This window comes from Rattus norvegicus, chromosome 4, assembly GCF_036323735.1.
Source record: "Rattus norvegicus strain BN/NHsdMcwi chromosome 4, GRCr8, whole genome shotgun sequence".
Lineage (NCBI taxonomy): Eukaryota > Metazoa > Chordata > Mammalia > Rodentia > Muridae > Rattus > Rattus norvegicus.
Window position 1 is genome coordinate 158,841,410 of NC_086022.1, and position 19,744 is coordinate 158,861,153.

Below are 19,744 nucleotides of genomic sequence, written 5' to 3' on the forward strand. Positions count from 1 at the left end.
TGTGAGGGGTTTTGTTTACACAAATCATTTGAAGCAGGAACACTCACTTCTAATCTGTATCTTTGATGGGAAAAGACACACCTTTAGTCCAGATCTTTTGTGTTTGGGAAAAACCCACTTCTAATCTGGGCCACACCTTCTGTGGACAGCCTACAAAAAGAACACGGAAGAAGGAAGCTTATTCTCTTTGCCTGTTTGTTCTCAATCTTGATAGCAAGTCCATTTCTTTGCTAGCAATAGAGGCTACCTCTTTGGAATTTTGGCATATACTGATGACCAGCTGAGATGCCCAGCCTCATACACTAAACTGTTAAAATCTTGGACTTTCTGATGGTGAACAACCAATATTGGAATGGCTGGACCACAACATGTAAGTCCTTCTAATGAAGCCATATATAGCCATACCATTCTGTTCCTGTAGAGAACCCTGACTATTACAGATGAGATAAGGATCTGCTGTCTATAACTACCAAATAAGACTACTGTTTAAAGAGAAGTAGGGCTGGGGATATGTCTCAGAGGGTAAAGCACTTGACCCAGAAGTATGAGGACCTGAGTTTGGGTCAACAGAACCTGCCATGGAGCAGACATGGTAGAGCATGTACATTGCCCAGCATTCCTACCACAAGAACAAAGATGGAGACATGAAAATCCTTGGAAGTTCGTGAGACAACTGCCTGGGCATAGGCAGCTGTGAAGAGGAAACCGCCCTGTCTTAAAAAAATGTTGGGTGCTTGGGAGATGACTCAGCTATTGACAGCACTTGCTGCTTTTGGAAATTGAGGTTCTGTTCCCAGATCTGGTATTGAATGACTCACAACCAACTCCAGGAAATCTTATGCCCTCTTCTGGCCCTTCTGGGTAACTTCACATATATGATACTCATACAGGTGATAAGCAGATGCACAGAGAGAGAGGGAGAGAGAGAGAGAGAGAGAGAGAGAGAGAGAGAGAGAGAGAGAGAGAGATGTGCTATTTTGAAATGTGAACAGTACAAGATTTTGTTGTTGAGACTTTCTAAATCTCTTGTTCAGCAATTTAGGGTTATCTATTAGATTATTTTACAAAGTGTTAGAGAGAAAAAGACATCACAGATCATTTCTAAAGGACCAAATAGAGGTACACAGCCTCTGCTCTACAAGACATTCTAAGAATCCTGGCTAGAAAAGTATTTCTTTCACTTCTCCCAAGCAGATCTTCTAAATTGGTCTCATTTAGAGCCATTTCCAGCCCAAGGACAAAGAAAGCTTTTTTTCTAGCCACTGGTGTCATAATTTCTTGTAACTATTTCTGCTAGACCATCATTGATTAACAGTCACAAAGCTGCAACTTGATTCCAAGAAAATTAAAAGCATAGCATAAAGCTGAAGGTGCCTCTTATTTTTAAAAGGTATGTTCTTAAAACTAAGTATTGTTTGGGGGAATAAAATAACAGGTAACTTCAGAGACTATCTCTGCAGCAAAACTGTTTTGAGGTGTTTGATTTTATGGGATTAAAAAAAGGATAGAAGTTCAACAAAGAACTAATAATTTCTGAGATGCTCAAAATCTTTATTATCACATTCTCCTAAGTACAAATAATGACACTGAAGCATCTTTCTGTAACAGGGATGTCAAGACACCTCACAGATATGGTCACCTCAAACTGGTGTCACTGGGCAGACTTCCCGGGTCCTCTCTCCTACAATTTCCACCAGAATTGAGCTGTCTTCTCTCCCACCAGTTGTCTCTTTTCTTGGAGCTTCTCTCCCAGGGGTCTGAAGGAGACTTCCTGAAACACAAGAACATATGACACAACCACAAGTGAAGCAAAATGTCAGAAAACAAACAGTTTCTGACAGGACCCGAATTGCAAACATTCCCAAACATCAGTGAAAAACTTGAAGCACTATATTTTATTTTATATTAAAATAAAACCACATTACAGGTGTTGTGCTATCTGGCAAACATCACATGAGATTACTGCCAAATACAGTAGTTACTGAACTCTCTGCACAACCAGAAGACATGAAGACAGAAAATGGAGAATTTCACTTTAAAATATTTAAATAGGGTGATATTACCACAAATGGAGAGGAAGTCTAATAAACTCCCAGGTCAGTTACTGGCAAATGAAGGCTTTACTGTGAGACACCCTTTTGATGTCTCAAAGTTTCTATGTGGATAATCACAGCTTTGGTAGCCTAATCCCCAAATCAGAGTGATAACCTAAGATCCAGCAATAAGGATTCCCCAGCATAATCACTCCCATCTTACTGAAGAGAAAAAGAGAATAGTAAAATTTGATAATATAAAAGATAGGCTTGGCCTTCTGGTCTCCATCTGCACCCAGAGCTAAGGCTATATCAGAGCCCTTTGGATCCAAAACCTGCCTGAAGAAAGCTGGTCTGCCAGAACTGCTCTCACTCCTAAGCCCACAGGTAAGACCCTGCTTTCGTGCCACTAACTGTCCAAGGAGGGACCCACCAGGAGTGCACAGGGTAGGTGATGTGCAGAGCAGCCTGGGATAGGATTCATCCAATCTCCATCTGCACCCAGAGCTAAGGCCCTCGGGACCAAAAACCTGACTGGAGAAAACTGGACTCCCAAGAGTGCTCTCACTCCTAAGATCACAGAATCACAGGCCCACAGGACAGACAAGCTCCACTCAGAGACAGCAAGAACAACTAACATCAGACATAACCAGTTGGAAAGAGGCAAGCACGAACCTAAGCAACAGAAACCAAGACTACTTGCCATCATCAGAACCCAGATCTCCCAACACAGCAAGTTCTGGATACCCCAACACACCGAAAAAGCAAGATTCTGATTTAAAGTCACATCTCAAGATAATGATAGAAGACTTTAAGGAGGACATAAATAACTCCTTTAAAGAAATACAGGACAACACAGGTAAGCAAGTAGAAGTCCTTAAAGAGGAAACACAAAAATCCCTTAAAGAATTACAGGAAAACACAACCAAACAGGTGAAGGAATTGAACAAAACCATCCAGAATCTTAAAATGGAAATAGAAACAATAAAGAAATCACAAAGGGAGACAACCCTGGAGATATAAAACCTAGAAAAGAGATCAAGTGTCATAGTCTTAAGCATCACCAACAGAATACAAGAGATTGAAAAGAGAATCTCAGGGGCAGAAGATACTATAGAAAACATTGAAACAATAGTCAAAGAAAATGCAAAAAGCAAAAGTCCCCTAACCCAAAACATCCAGGAAATCCAGGACACAATGAGAAAACGAAACCTAAGAATAATAGGTATAGAAGAGAAGGAAGATTCCAAACTTAAAGGGCCAGTAAATATCTTCAACTAAATTATAGAAGAAAACTTCCACAACCTAAAAAAAAGATTCCCATGAACATACAAGAAGCCTACACAACTCCAAATAGAGTAGACTAGAAAAAAAAATCTGTCACATAATAGTCAAAACAGCAAATGCACAAAACAAAGAAAGAATATTAAAAGCAGTAAGGGAGCCCTTTTCACCTGGTCCTTTCTGCTGGGACAGACTGCTAGCTAGTCTGTTCCCTGGAAAAGGCTGTATCTTCAGACATACCAGAGGGTCCACTGCACTCAGCATTTGGTAAGAATCAACCCCGAGTCCCACAGCAGCTACTGAATGTCAGTTTACTCAGGGACCCACCATCTCCCCAAATGTGTGACCTACCAAATACAAATCTCCTTCTGCCTGGTCTTTTCTCCTGGGACAGATTGCTAGCTAGTCTGCTCCCTGGAAGAAGCTATATCTTCAGACCCACTGCACTCAGAACATTTGACATCATATCCTGAAGCATATCAGAAGAACCACTGTACTCAACACATTTGATACAACATCCTGAGGCATCCTAAAAGATCTGCTGCACCCAGGGCATCTGACACCACAACTGGAGACATCCCAGGAGATCCACTGTACCCAGGACACCACAGCTTGAATGCATCCTAGGAGTTCCTCTGTACATAGAGCAACTGGGCAATTGACATCACAGTCTGAAGACCTCCCAGGGGTCTGAGGCATGAAGGGTAACTGACCCAAAAGACTGAAAGCCTGCCTGGAGTGTGGCTGCATACAAGGAAACAGAAACCACAGTCCATTGACACATCCCCAACCCCAGAGAACAGCTTCCCACAGGACAATGGTGTGATTGCTCCTCTGAAGACCCAACAGTCTGAAGGCCTCCCAGGAGATCTACTGTTGCCAGGGAAACAAATCAGCAGCTTCTCTGGCCCTCTGAATACTGTCCAGTTGGAAGGCCCCATAAGAGATCTGCTAAACCCAGGACCACAGGCCTACCAGGAGTACTATTGTAACACAGGGACAAAAGAGGCAGACTCCAGACAGAGTTACCCAAACCAGCAAACACTAGGGATAACCAGATGGGGAGAGACAAGCACAAGATCATAAGCAATGGAAGTCAGTATACATGGACATCAAAAGAACCTAGTTCTACCACCACAGCAAGCCCTGAATACACCAACACACGTGAAAATCAGGAAGCTGACCTAAACTCCTATCTTATGAAGATAATAGAGTCCTTAAAGGAGGACATAATAACTCAATTAAAGAAATAAAGGGGCGTCTGAGACACCGCTGAAACCTGAAGGGACCGACCAGATAAACAGTTCTCTGCACCCAAATCCGTGGGAGGGAGAGCTAAACCTTCAGAGAGGCAGACAAGCCTGGGAAACCAGAAGAGACTGCACTCTGCCCACATCTCAGACACCAGAGGAAAACACCGAACGCCATCTGGAACCCTGGTGCACGGAAGCTCCCGGAAAGGGCTGCGCAGATCTTTCTGGTTGCTGCCGCCGCGGAGAGCTCATAGGCAGCACCCCATGAGCAAACTTGAGCCTCGGGACCACAGGTAAGACCAACTTTTCTGCTGCAAGTGACCTGCCTGGTGAACTCAGGACACGCAGAGGCAAAAAGCAGGAGTCCCAAACCTGCAGATCCCTGCCCGTGGCAGCTCTCTGCTCCCAAACCCTGTGGGAGAAAGACCTCACCAGCTAGGCAGGTGGGAAATCCTGAGACTGCAGAGCGGAAGAGACCACCAACACTGCCCACCCCTGCCCACATCCCTGGCCCAAAAGGAAACTGTATACGGCCTCTGGGTTCCCTTGGATAAGGGCACAGCAGCAGCGGGTCCTCTGCATCTGAGACACCGCCGGAACCTGAAGGGACCGACCTGATAAACAGTTCTCTGCACCCAAATCCCGTGGGAGGGAGAGTTAAACCTTCAGAGGGCAGACACGCCTGGGAAACCACAAGAGACTGCACTCTGCACACATTACTGATTCCAGAGGAAAACACCAAATGCCATCTGGAACCCTGGTGCACGGAAGCACCCAGAAAGGGCTGCACAGATCTTCCTGGTTGTGGCTGCCGCGGAGAACTCATAAGCAACACCCCACGAGCAAACTTGAGCCTCGGGACCACAGGTAAGACCAACTTTTCTGCTGCAAGTGACCTGCCTGGTGAACTCAGGACACAGGACCACAGGAACAGCTGAAGACCTGTAGATAGGAAAAACTACACGCCCGAAAGCAGAACACTCTGTCCCCATAACTGGCTGAAAGAAAACAGGAAAACAGGTCTACAGCACTCCTGACACACAGGCTTATAGGACAGTCTAGCCACTGTCAGAAATAGCAGAACAAAGTAACACTAGAGATAATCTGATGGAGAGAGGCAAGCACAGGAAACCAAGCAACAGAAACCAAGACTACATGGCATCATCGGAGCCCAATTGTCCCACCGAAGCAAACACGGAATATCCAAACACACCAGAAAAGCAAGATCTAGATTTAAAATCACATTTGATCATGATGCTGGAAGACTTCAAGAAAGACGTGAAGAACTGCCTTAGAGAAACGGAAAACATAAATAAATAAAGTAGAAGCCTACAGAGAGGAATTGCAAAAATCCCTAAAAGAATTCCAGGAAAACATAAATAAACAAGTAGAAGCCCATAGAGAGGAGTCACAAAAATCCCTGAAAGAATTCCAGGAAAACACAATCAAACAGTTGAAGGAATTAAAAATGGAAATAGAAGCAATCAAGAAAGAACACATGGGAACAACCCTGGATATACAAAACCAAAAGAAGAGACAAGGAGCTGTAGATACAAACTTCACCAACAGAATACAAGAGATGGAAGAGAGAATCTCAGGAGCAGAAGATTCCATAGAAATCATCGACTCAACTGTCAAAGATAATGTAAAGCGGAAAAAGCTACTGGTCCAAAACATACAGGAAATCCAGGACTCAATGAGAAGATCAAACCTAAGGATAATAGGTATAGAAGAGAGTGAAGACTCCCAGCTCAAAGGACCAGTAAATATCTTCAACAAAATCATAGAAGAAAACTTCCCTAACGTAAAGAAAGAGATACCCATAAGCATACAAGAAGCCTACAGAACTCCAAATAAATTGAACCAGAAAAGAAACACCTCCCGTCACATAATAGTCAAACCACCAAACGCACAAAATAAAGAAAGAATCTTAAAAGCAGTAAGGGAAAAAGGTCAAGTAACATATAAAGGCAGACCTATCAGAATCACACCAGACTTTTCGCCAGAGACTATGAAAGCCAGAAGATCCTGGACTGATGTCATACAGACCCTAAGAGAACACAAATGCCAGCCCAGGTTACTGTATCCTGCAAAACTCTCAATTAACATAGATGGAGAAACCAAGATATTCCATGACAAAACCAAATTTACACAATATCTTTCTACAAATCCAACACTACAAAGGATAATAAATGGTAATGCCCAACATAAGGAGGCAAGCTATACCCTAGAAGAAGCAAGAAACTAATCATCTTGGCAACAAAACAAAGAGAAGAAAAGCACACAAACATAACCTCACATCCAAATATGAATATAACAGGAAGCAATAATCACTATTCCTTAATATCTCTCAACATCAATGGCCTCAACTCCCCAATAAAAAGACATAGATTAACAAACTGGATACGCAACGAGGACCCTGCATTCTGCTGCCTACAGGAAACACACCTCAGAAATAAAGACAGACACTACCTCACAGTGAAAGGCTGGAAAACAACTTTCCAAGCAAATGGTCAGAAGAAGCAAGCTGGAGTAGCCATTCTAATATCAAATAAAATCAATTTTCAATTAAAAGTCATCAAAAAAGATAAGGAAGGACACTTCATATTCATCAAAGGAAAAATCCACCAAGATGAACTCTCAATCCTAAATATCTATGCCCCAAATACAAGGGCAACTACATACATAACAGAAACCTTACTAAAGCTCAAAACACACATTGCACCTCACACAATAATAGTAGGAGATTTCAACACCGCACTCTCATCAATGGACAGATGATGGAAACAGAAATTAAACAGAGACGTAGACAGACTAAGAGAAGTCATGAGCCAAATGGACTTAAAAAATATTTATAGAACATTCTATCCTAAAGCAAAAGGATATACCTTCTTCTCAGCTCCTCATGGTACTTTCTCCAAATTGACTATATAATTAGTTAAAAAACGGGCCTCAACAGGTACAGAAAGATAGAAATAAGCCCATACGTGCTATCAGACCACCTCGGCCTAAAGCTGGTCTTCAATAACAATAAGGGAAGAATGCCCACATATACGTGGAAATTGAACAATGCTCTACCCAATGATAACCTAGTAAAGGAAGAAATAAAGAAATTAAAGACTTTTTAGAATTTAATGAAAATGAAGGTACAACATACCCAAACTTATGGGACACAATGAAAGCTGTGCTAAGAGGAAAACTCATAGCGCTAAGTGCCTGCAGAAAGAAACAGGAAAGAGCATATGTCAGCAGCTTGACAGCACACCTAAAAACTCTAGAACAAAAAGAAGCAAATACACCCAGGAGGAGTAGAAGACAGGAAATAATCAAACTCAGAGCTGAAATCAACCAAGTAGAAACAAAAAGGACCATAGAAAGAATCAACAGAACCAAAAGTTGGTTCTTTGAGAAAAATCAACAAGATAGATAAACCCTTAGCCAGACTAACGAGAGGACACAGAGAGTGTGTCCAAATTAACAAAATCAGAAATGAAAAGGGAGACATAAGTACAGATCCAGAGGAAATTCAAAAAATCATCAGATCTTACTATAAAAGCCTATATTCAACAAAACTTCAAAATCTGCAGGAAATGGACAATTTCCTAGACAGATACCAGGTACTGAAGTTAAATCAGGAACAGATAAACCAGTTAAACAACCCCATAACTCCTAAGGAAATAGAAGCAGTCATTAAAAGTCTCCCAACCAAAAACAGCCCAGGTCCAGACGGGTTTAGTGCAGAATTCTATCAGACCTTCATAGAAGACCTCATACCAATATTATCCAAACTATTCCACAAAATTTAAACAGATAGATCACTACCGAATTCCTTCTATGAGGCCACAATTACTCTTATACCTAAACCACACAAAGACCCAACAAAGAAAGAGAACTTCAGACCAATTTCCCTTATGAATATCGATGCAAAAATACTCAATAAAATTCTGGCAAACCGAATCCAAGAGCACATCAAAACAATCATCCACCATAATCAAGTAGGCTTCATCCCAGGCATGCAGGGATGGTTTAATATATGGAAAACCATCACCGTGATCCATTATATAAACAAACTGAAAGACAAAACCACATGATCATTTCATTAGATGCTGAGAAAGCATTTGACAAAATTCAACACCCCTTCATGATAAAAGTCCTGGAAAGAATAGGAATTCAAGGCCCATACCTAAACATAGTACAAGCCATATACAGCAAACCAGTTGCTAACATTAAACTAAATGGAGAGAAACTTGAAGCAATCCCACTAAAATTAGGGACTAGACAAGGCTGCCCACTCTCTCCCTACTTATTCAATATAGTTCTTGAAGTTCTAGCCAGAGCAAACAGACAACAAAAGGAGGTCAAGGGGATACAGATCGGAAAAGAAGAAGTCAAAATATCACTATTTGCAGATGATATGATAGTATACTTAAGTGATCCCAAAAGTTCCACCAGACAACTACTAAAGCTGATGAACAACTTCAGCAAAGTGGCTGGGTATAAAATTAACTCAAGTAAATCAGTAGCCTTCCTCTACACAAAAGAGAAACAAGCCAAAAAAGAAATTAGGGAAACGACACCCTTCATAATAGACCCAAATAATATAAAGTGCCTCGGTGTGACTTTAACCAAGCAAGTAAAAGATCTGTACAATAAGAACTTCAAGACTCTGAAGAAAGAAATTGAAGACCTCAGAAGATGGAAAGATGTCCCATGCTCATGGATTGGCAGGATTAATATAGTAAAAATGGCCATTGGCCAAAAGCGATCTACAGATTCAATGCAATCCCCATCAAAATACCAATCCAATTCTTCAAAGAGTTAGACAGAACAATTTGCAAATTCATCTGGAATAACAAAAAACCCAGGATAGCTAAAACTATCCTCAACAATAAAAGGACTTCAGGGGGAATCACTATCCCTGAACTCAAGCAATATTACAGAGCAATAGTGATAAAAACTGCTTGGTATTGGTACAGAGACAGACAGATAGACCAATGGAACAGAATTGGAGACCCAGAAATGAACCCACACACCTATGGGCACCTGATTTTTGACAAAGGAGCCAAAAACCATCAAATGGAAAAAAGATAGCATTTTCAGCAAATGGTGCTGGTTCAACTGGAGGTCAGCATGTAGAAGAATGCAGATCGATCCATGCTTATCACCCTGTACAAAGCTTAAGTCCAAGTGGATCAAGGACCTCCACATTAAACCAGATACACTCAAACTAATAGAAGAAAAATTAGGGAAGCATCTGGAACACATGGGCACTGGAAAAAATTTCCTGAACAAAGCACCAATGGCTTATGCTCTAAGATCAAGAATCGACAAATGGGATCTCATAAAACTGCAAAGCTTCTGTAAGGCAAAGGACACTGTGGTTAGGACAAAACGGCAACCAACAGATTGGGAAAAGATCTTTACCAATCCTACAACAGATAGAGGCCTTATATCCAAAATATACAAAGAACTCAAGAAGTTAGACCACAGGGAGACAAATAACCCTATTAAAAAATGGGGTTCAGAGCTAAACAAAGAATTCACAGCTGAGGAATGCCGAATGGCTGAGAAACACTTAAAGAAATGTTCAACATCTTTAGTCATAAGGGAAATGCAAATCAAAACAACCCTGAGATTTCACCTCACATCAGTGAGAATGGCTAAGATCAAAAACTCAGGTGACAGCAGATGCTGGCGAGGATGCGGAGAAAGAGGAACACTCCTCCATTGTTGGTGGGATGGCAGACTGGTACAACCATTCTGGAAATCAGTCTGGAGGTTCCTCAGAAAATTGGACATTGAACTGCCTGAGGATCCAGCTATACCTCTCTTGGGTATATACCCAAAAGATGCCCCAACATATAAAAAAGATACATGCTCCACTATGTTCATCACAGCCTTATTTATAATAGCCAGAAGCTGGAAAGAACCCAGATGCCCTTCAACAGAGGAATGGATACAGAAAATGTGGTACATCTACACAATGGAATATTACTCAGCTATCAAAAACAATGACTTTATGAAATTCGTAGACAAATGGTTGGAACTGGAAAATATCATCCTGAGTGAGGTAACCCAATCACAGAAAAACACACATGGTATGCACTCATTGATAAGTGGCTATTAGCCCAAATGCTTGATTTACCCTAGATGCCTAGAACAAATGAAACTCAAGACGGATGACCAAAATGAGAATGCTTCACTCCTTCTTTAAAAGGGGAACAAGAATACCCTTGGCAGGAAATAGAGAGGAAAAGATTAAAACAGACACAGAAGGAACACCCATTCAGAGCCTGCCCCACATGTGGCCCATACATATACAGCCATCCAATTAGACAAGATGGATGAAGCAAAGAAGGGCAGGCCGACAGGAGCCGGATGTAGATCGCTCCTGAGAGACATAGCCAGAATACAGCAAATACAGAGGCGAATGCCAGCAGCAAACCACTGAACTGAGAATAGGATCCCATTGAAGGAATCAGAGAAAGACCTGGAAGAGCTGGAAGGGGCTCGAGACTCCATATGTACAACAATGCCAAGTAACCAGAGCTTCCAGGGACTAAGCCACTACCCAAAGACTATACATGGACTGACCCTGGACTCTGACCTCATAGGTAGCAATGAATATCCTAGTAAGAGCACCAGTGGAAGGGGAAGCCCTTGGTCCTGCTAAGACTGAACCCCCAGTGAACTAGATTGTTGGGGGGAGGGCGGCAATGGGGGAAGGATGGGGAGGGGAACACCCATCAAGGAGGGGAGGGGGAGGGATTAGGGGGATGTTTGCCCAGAAACCGGGAAAGGGAATAACACTTGAAATGTAAATAAGAAATACTCAAGTTAATTAAAAAAAAATAAAAATAAATAAAAATAAAAATCAACTAGCTCTTTAAAAAAATGTAAATAAGAAATACTCAAGTTAATTAAAAAAAATTTCTTGCTTCCTGGTTGCTGCCGCTGCAGAGAGCCCCTGGGCAGCACCCCACGAGCGAACTTGAGCCTCGGGATCACAGGTAAGACCAAATTTTCTGCTGCAAGAAAGCTGCCTGGTGAGCTTGGGACACACGGAAGCAGAATTTCTCTAGAACCGGGCACGTTCTGTGTTTACCGGAAGTCCCACACCCGCGGATCCCGGCCCGCAGCAGCTCTCTGCTCCCAGACCCGGTGAGAGAGAGACCCAACCGCCTGGTCAGGTGGGCACTCCTGAGGCTGCAGAGCGGAAGAGACCACCAACACTGCTCACCCCTGCCCACATCCCTGGCCCAAGAGGAAACTGTATAAGGCCTCTGGGCTCCCGTGGGGGAGGGCCCAGGAGCGGCAGGACCCCTGCCACAGACACCGCCGGACCCTGAAGGAAACAGACCGGATAAACAGTTCTCTGCACCCAAATCCCGTGGGAGGGAGAGCTAAACCTTCAGAGAGGCAGACAGGCCTGGGAAACCAGAAGAGACTGCTCCCTGCACACACATCTCGGACGCCAGAGGAAAAAGCCAAAGACCATCTGGAACCCTGGTGCACTGAAGCTCCCGGAAGGGGCGGCACAGGTCTTCCTGGTTGCTGCCGCTGCAGAGAGCCCCTGGGCAGCACCCCACGAGCGAACTTGAGCCTCGGGATCACAGGTAAGACCAAATTTTCTGCTGCAAGAAAGCTGCCTGGTGAACTCAAGACACAGGCCCACAGGAACAGCTGAAGACCTGTAGAGAGGAAAAACTACACGCCCGAAAGCAGAACACTCTGTCCCCATAACTGACTGAAAGAGAGGAAAACAGGTCTACAGCACTCCTGACACACAGGCTTATAGGACAGTCTAGCCACTGTCAGAAATAGCAGAACAAAGTAACACTAGAGATAATCTGATGGCGAGAGGCAAGCGCAGGAACCCAAGCAACAGAAACCAAGACTACATGCCATCATCGGAGCCCAATTCTCCCACCAAAACAAACATGGAATATCCAAACACACCAGAAAAGCAAGATCTAGTTTCAAAATCATATTTGATCATGATGCTGGAGGACTTCAGGAAAGACCTGAACACACTTAGGGAAGCACAGGAAAACATTAATAAACAAGTAAAAGCCTACAGAGAGGAATCGCAAAAATTCCTGAAAGAATTCCAGGAAAACACAATCAAACAGTTGAAGGAATTAAAAATGGAAATAGAAGCAATCAAGAAAGAACACATGGAAACAACCCTGGATATAGAAAACCAAAAGAAGAGACAAGGAGCTGTAGATACAAGCTTCACCAACAGAATACAAGAGATGGAAGAGAGAATCTCAGGAGCAGAAGATTCCATAGAAATCATTGACTCAACTGTCAAAGATAATGTAAAGCGGAAAAAGCTACTGGTCCAAAACATACAGGAAATCCAGGACTCAATGAGAAGATCAAACCTAAGGATAATAGGTATAGAAGAGAGTGAAGACTCCCAGCTCAAAGGACCAGTAAATATCTTCAACAAAATCATAGAAGAAAACTTCCCTAACCTAAAAAAAGAGATACCCATAGACATACAGGAAGCCTACAGAACTCCAAATAGATTGGACCAGAAAAGAAACACCTCCCGACACATAATTGTCAAAACACCAAACACACAAAATAAAGAAAGAATATTAAAAGCAGTAAGGGAAAAAGGTCAAGTAACATATAAAGGGAGACCTATCAGAATCACACCAGACTTTTCGCCAGAGACTATGAAAGCCAGAAGATCCTGGACTGATGTCATACAGACCCTAAGAGAACACAAATGCCAGCCCAGGTTACTGTATCCTGCAAAACTCTCAATTAACATAGATGGAGAAACCAAGATATTCCATGACAAAACCAAATTTACACAATATCTTTCTACAAATCCAGCACTACAAAGGATAATAAATGGTAAAGCCCAACATAAGGAGGCAAGCTATACCCTAGAAGAAGCAAGAAACTAATCGTCTTGGCAACAAAACAAAGAGAATGAAAGCACACAAACATAACCTCACATCAAATATGAATATAACGGGAAGCAATAATCACTATTCCTTAATATCTCTCAATATCAATGGCCTCAACTCCCCAATAAAAAGACATAGATTAACAAACTGGATACGCAACGAGGACCCTGCATTCTGCTGCCTACAGGAAACACACCTCAGAGACAAAGACAGACACTATCTCAGAGTGAAAGGCTGGAAAACAACTTTCCAAGCAAATGGTCAGAAGAAGCAAGCTGGAGTAGCCATTCTAATATCAAATAAAATCAATTTCCAACTAAAAGTCATCAAAAAAGATAAGGAAGGACACTTCATATTCATCAAAGGAAAAATCAACCAAGATGAACTCTCAATCCTAAATATCTATGCCCCAAATACAAGGGCACCTACATATGTAAAAGAAACCTTACTAAAGCTCAAAACACACATTGCACCTCACACAATAATAGTGGGAGATTTCAACACCCCACTCTCATCAATGGACAGATCATGGAAACAGAAATTAAACAGTGATGTAGACAGACTAAGAGAAGTCATGAGCCAAATGGACTTAACGGATATTTATAGAACATTCTATCCTAAAGCAAAAGGATATACCTTCTTCTCAGCTCCTCATGGTACTTTCTCCAAAATTGACCATATAATTGGTCAAAAAACGGGCCTCAACAGGTACAGAAAGATAGAAATAATCCCATGCGTGCTATCGGACCACCACGGCCTAAAACTGGTCTTCAATAACAATAAGGGAAGAATGCCCACATATACGTGGAAATTGAACAATGCTCTACTCAATGATAACCTGGTCAAGGAAGAAATAAAGAAAGAAATTAAAAACTTTTTAGAATTTAATGAAAATGAAGATACAACATACTCAAACTTATGGGACACAATGAAAGCTGTGCTAAGAGGAAAACTCATAGCGCTGAGTGCCTGCAGAAAGAAACAGGAAAGAGCATATGTCAGCAGCTTGACAGCACACCTAAAAGCTCTAGAACAAAAAGAAGCAAATACACCCAGGAGGAGTAGAAGGCAGGAAATAATCAAACTCAGAGCTGAAATCAACCAAGTAGAAACAAAAAGGACCATAGAAAGAATCAACAGAACCAAAAGTTGGTTCTTTGAGAAAATCAACAAGATAGATAAACCCTTAGCCAGACTAACGAGAGGACACAGAGAGTGTGTCCAAATTAACAAAATCAGAAATGAAAAGGGAGACATAACTACAGATTCGGAGGAAATTCAAAAAATCATCAGATCTTACTATAAAAACCTATATTCAACAAAATTTGAAAATCTTCAGGAAATGGACAATTTCCTAGACAGATACCAGGTATCGAAGTTAAATCAGGAACAGATAAACCAGTTAAACAACCCCATAACTCCTAAGGAAATAGAAGCAGTCATTAAAGGTCTCCCAACGAAAAAGAGCCCAGGTCCAGACGGGTTTAGTGCAGAATTCTATCAAACCTTCATAGAAGACCTCATACCAATATTATCCAAACTATTCCACAAAATTGAAACAGATGGAGCCCTACCGAATTCCTTCTATGAAGCCACAATTACTCTTATACCTAAACCACACAAAGACACAACAAAGAAAGAGAACTTCAGACCAATTTCCCTTATGAATATCGACGCAAAAATACTCAATAAAATTCTGGCAAACCGAATTCAAGAGCACATCAAAACAATCATCCACCATGATCAAGTAGGCTTCATCCCAGGCATGCAGGGATGGTTTAATATACGGAAAACCATCAACGTGATCCATTATATAAACAAACTGAAAGAACAGAACCACATGATCATTTCATTAGATGCTGAGAAAGCATTTGACAAAATTCAACACCCCTTCATGATAAAAGTCCTGGAAAGAATAGGAATTCAAGGCCCATACCTAAACATAGTACAAGCCATATACAGCAAACCAGTTGCTAACATTAAACTAAATGGAGAGAAACTTGAAGCAATCCCACTAAAATTAGGGACTAGACAAGGCTGCCCACTCTCTCCCTACTTATTCAATATAGTTCTTGAAGTTCTAGCCAGAGCAAACAGACAACAAAAGGAGGTCAAGGGGATACAGATCGGAAAAGAAGAAGTCAAAATATCACTATTTGCAGATGATATGATAGTATACTTAAGTGATCCCAAAAGTTCCACCAGACAACTACTAAAGCTGATGAACAACTTCAGCAAAGTGGCTGGGTATAAAATTAACTCAAGTAAATCAGTAGCCTTCCTCTACACAAAAGAGAAACAAGCCAAAAAAGAAATTAGGGAAACGACACCCTTCATAATAGACCCAAATAATATAAAGTGCCTCGGTGTGACTTTAACCAAGCAAGTAAAAGATCTGTACAATAAGAACTTCAAGACTCTGAAGAAAGAAATTGAAGACCTCAGAAGATGGAAAGATGTCCCATGCTCATGGATTGGCAGGATTAATATAGTAAAAATGGCCATTGGCCAAAAGCGATCTACAGATTCAATGCAATCCCCATCAAAATACCAATCCAATTCTTCAAAGAGTTAGACAGAACAATTTGCAAATTCATCTGGAATAACAAAAAACCCAGGATAGCTAAAACTATCCTCAACAATAAAAGGACTTCAGGGGGAATCACTATCCCTGAACTCAAGCAATATTACAGAGCAATAGTGATAAAAACTGCTTGGTATTGGTACAGAGACAGACAGATAGACCAATGGAACAGAATTGGAGACCCAGAAATGAACCCACACACCTATGGGCACCTGATTTTTGACAAAGGAGCCAAAAACCATCAAATGGAAAAAAGATAGCATTTTCAGCAAATGGTGCTGGTTCAACTGGAGGTCAGCATGTAGAAGAATGCAGATCGATCCATGCTTATCACCCTGTACAAAGCTTAAGTCCAAGTGGATCAAGGACCTCCACATTAAACCAGATACACTCAAACTAATAGAAGAAAAATTAGGGAAGCATCTGGAACACATGGGCACTGGAAAAAATTTCCTGAACAAAGCACCAATGGCTTATGCTCTAAGATCAAGAATCGACAAATGGGATCTCATAAAACTGCAAAGCTTCTGTAAGGCAAAGGACACTGTGGTTAGGACAAAACGGCAACCAACAGATTGGGAAAAGATCTTTACCAATCCTACAACAGATAGAGGCCTTATATCCAAAATATACAAAGAACTCAAGAAGTTAGACCACAGGGAGACAAATAACCCTATTAAAAAATGGGGTTCAGAGCTAAACAAAGAATTCACAGCTGAGGAATGCCGAATGGCTGAGAAACACTTAAAGAAATGTTCAACATCTTTAGTCATAAGGGAAATGCAAATCAAAACAACCCTGAGATTTCACCTCACATCAGTGAGAATGGCTAAGATCAAAAACTCAGGTGACAGCAGATGCTGGCGAGGATGCGGAGAAAGAGGAACACTCCTCCATTGTTGGTGGGATGGCAGACTGGTACAACCATTCTGGAAATCAGTCTGGAGGTTCCTCAGAAAATTGGACATTGAACTGCCTGAGGATCCAGCTATACCTCTCTTGGGTATATACCCAAAAGATGCCCCAACATATAAAAAAGATACATGCTCCACTATGTTCATCACAGCCTTATTTATAATAGCCAGAAGCTGGAAAGAACCCAGATGCCCTTCAACAGAGGAATGGATACAGAAAATGTGGTACATCTACACAATGGAATATTACTCAGCTATCAAAAACAATGACTTTATGAAATTCGTAGACAAATGGTTGGAACTGGAAAATATCATCCTGAGTGAGGTAACCCAATCACAGAAAAACACACATGGTATGCACTCATTGATAAGTGGCTATTAGCCCAAATGCTTGATTTACCCTAGATGCCTAGAACAAATGAAACTCAAGACGGATGACCAAAATGAGAATGCTTCACTCCTTCTTTAAAAGGGGAACAAGAATACCCTTGGCAGGAAATAGAGAGGAAAAGATTAAAACAGACACAGAAGGAACACCCATTCAGAGCCTGCCCCACATGTGGCCCATACATATACAGCCATCCAATTAGACAAGATGGATGAAGCAAAGAAGGGCAGGCCGACAGGAGCCGGATGTAGATCGCTCCTGAGAGACATAGCCAGAATACAGCAAATACAGAGGCGAATGCCAGCAGCAAACCACTGAACTGAGAATAGGATCCCATTGAAGGAATCAGAGAAAGACCTGGAAGAGCTGGAAGGGGCTCGAGACTCCATATGTACAACAATGCCAAGTAACCAGAGCTTCCAGGGACTAAGCCACTACCCAAAGACTATACATGGACTGACCCTGGACTCTGACCTCATAGGTAGCAATGAATATCCTAGTAAGAGCACCAGTGGAAGGGGAAGCCCTTGGTCCTGCTAAGACTGAACCCCCAGTGAACTAGATTGTTGGGGGGAGGGCGGCAATGGGGGAAGGATGGGGAGGGGAACACCCATCAAGGAGGGGAGGGGGAGGGATTAGGGGGATGTTTGCCCAGAAACCGGGAAAGGGAATAACACTTGAAATGTAAATAAGAAATACTCAAGTTAATAAAAAAAAAATAAAAATAAATAAAAATAAAAATCAACTAGCTCTTTAAAAAAATGTAAATAAGAAATACTCAAGTTAATTAAAAAAAATTTCTTGCTTCCTGGTTGCTGCCGCTGCAGAGAGCCCCTGGGCAGCACCCCACGAGCGAACTTGAGCCTCGGGATCACAGGTAAGACCAAATTTTCTGCTGCAAGAAAGCTGCCTGGTGAGCTTGGGACACACGGAAGCAGAATTTCTCTAGAACCGGGCACGTTCTGTGTTTACCGGAAGTCCCACACCCGCGGATCCCGGCCCGCAGCAGCTCTCTGCTCCCAGACCCGGTGAGAGAGAGACCCAACCGCCTGGTCAGGTGGGCACTCCTGAGGCTGCAGAGCGGAAGAGACCACCAACACTGCTCACCCCTGCCCACATCCCTGGCCCAAGAGGAAACTGTATAAGGCCTCTGGGCTCCCGTGGGGGAGGGCCCAGGAGCGGCAGGACCCCTGCCACAGACACCGCCGGACCCTGAAGGAAACAGACCGGATAAACAGTTCTCTGCACCCAAATCCCGTGGGAGGGAGAGCTAAACCTTCAGAGAGGCAGACAGGCCTGGGAAACCAGAAGAGACTGCTCCCTGCACACACATCTCGGACGCCAGAGGAAAAAGCCAAAGACCATCTGGAACCCTGGTGCACTGAAGCTCCCGGAAGGGGCGGCACAGGTCTTCCTGGTTGCTGCCGCTGCAGAGAGCCCCTGGGCAGCACCCCACGAGCGAACTTGAGCCTCGGGATCACAGGTAAGACCAAATTTTCTGCTGCAAGAAAGCTGCCTGGTGAACTCAAGACACGCAGAGGCAAAAAGCAGGAGTCCCAAACCTGCAGATCCCTGCCCGTGGCAGCTCTCTGCTCCCAAACCCTGTGGGAGAAAGACCTCACCAGCTAGGCAGGTGGGAAATCCTGAGACTGCAGAGCGGAAGAGACCACCAACACTGCCCACCCCTGCCCACATCCCTGGCCCAAAAGGAAACTGTATACGGCCTCTGGGTTCCCTTGGATAAGGGCACAGCAGCAGCGGGTCCTCTGCATCTGAGACACCGCCGGAACCTGAAGGGACCGACCTGATAAACAGTTCTCTGCACCCAAATCCCGTGGGAGGGAGAGTTAAACCTTCAGAGGGCAGACACGCCTGGGAAACCACAAGAGACTGCACTCTGCACACATTACTGATTCCAGAGGAAAACACCAAATGCCATCTGGAACCCTGGTGCACGGAAGCACCCAGAAAGGGCTGCACAGATCTTCCTGGTTGTGGCTGCCGCGGAGAACTCATAAGCAACACCCCACGAGCAAACTTGAGCCTCGGGACCACAGGTAAGACCAACTTTTCTGCTGCAAGTGACCTGCCTGGTGAACTCAGGACACAGGACCACAGGAACAGCTGAAGACCTGTAGATAGGAAAAACTACACGCCCGAAAGCAGAACACTCTGTCCCCATAACTGGCTGAAAGAAAACAGGAAAACAGGTCTACAGCACTCCTGACACACAGGCTTATAGGACAGTCTAGCCACTGTCAGAAATAGCAGAACAAAGTAACACTAGAGATAATCTGATGGAGAGAGGCAAGCACAGGAAACCAAGCAACAGAAACCAAGACTACATGGCATCATCGG

General features: G+C 42.9%; 1 protein-coding gene across 2 annotated transcripts in view; it reads right to left on the reverse strand.

Moving 5' to 3' along the window:
- Positions 1–1,530: 1,530 nt before the first annotated feature.
- Positions 1,531–19,744, reverse strand: part of 1700013D24Rik (RIKEN cDNA 1700013D24 gene) — an 85,167-nt gene continuing 66,953 nt past the window's right edge. For both annotated transcript variants that reach the window (XM_039107891.2, NM_001108645.1), the window contains one exon: positions 1,531–1,771. In XM_039107891.2, the coding sequence (XP_038963819.1) occupies positions 1,641–1,771 (131 nt within the window). In that variant the 3' untranslated portion in view covers positions 1,531–1,640. The remainder of the gene's footprint in view (positions 1,772–19,744) is intronic.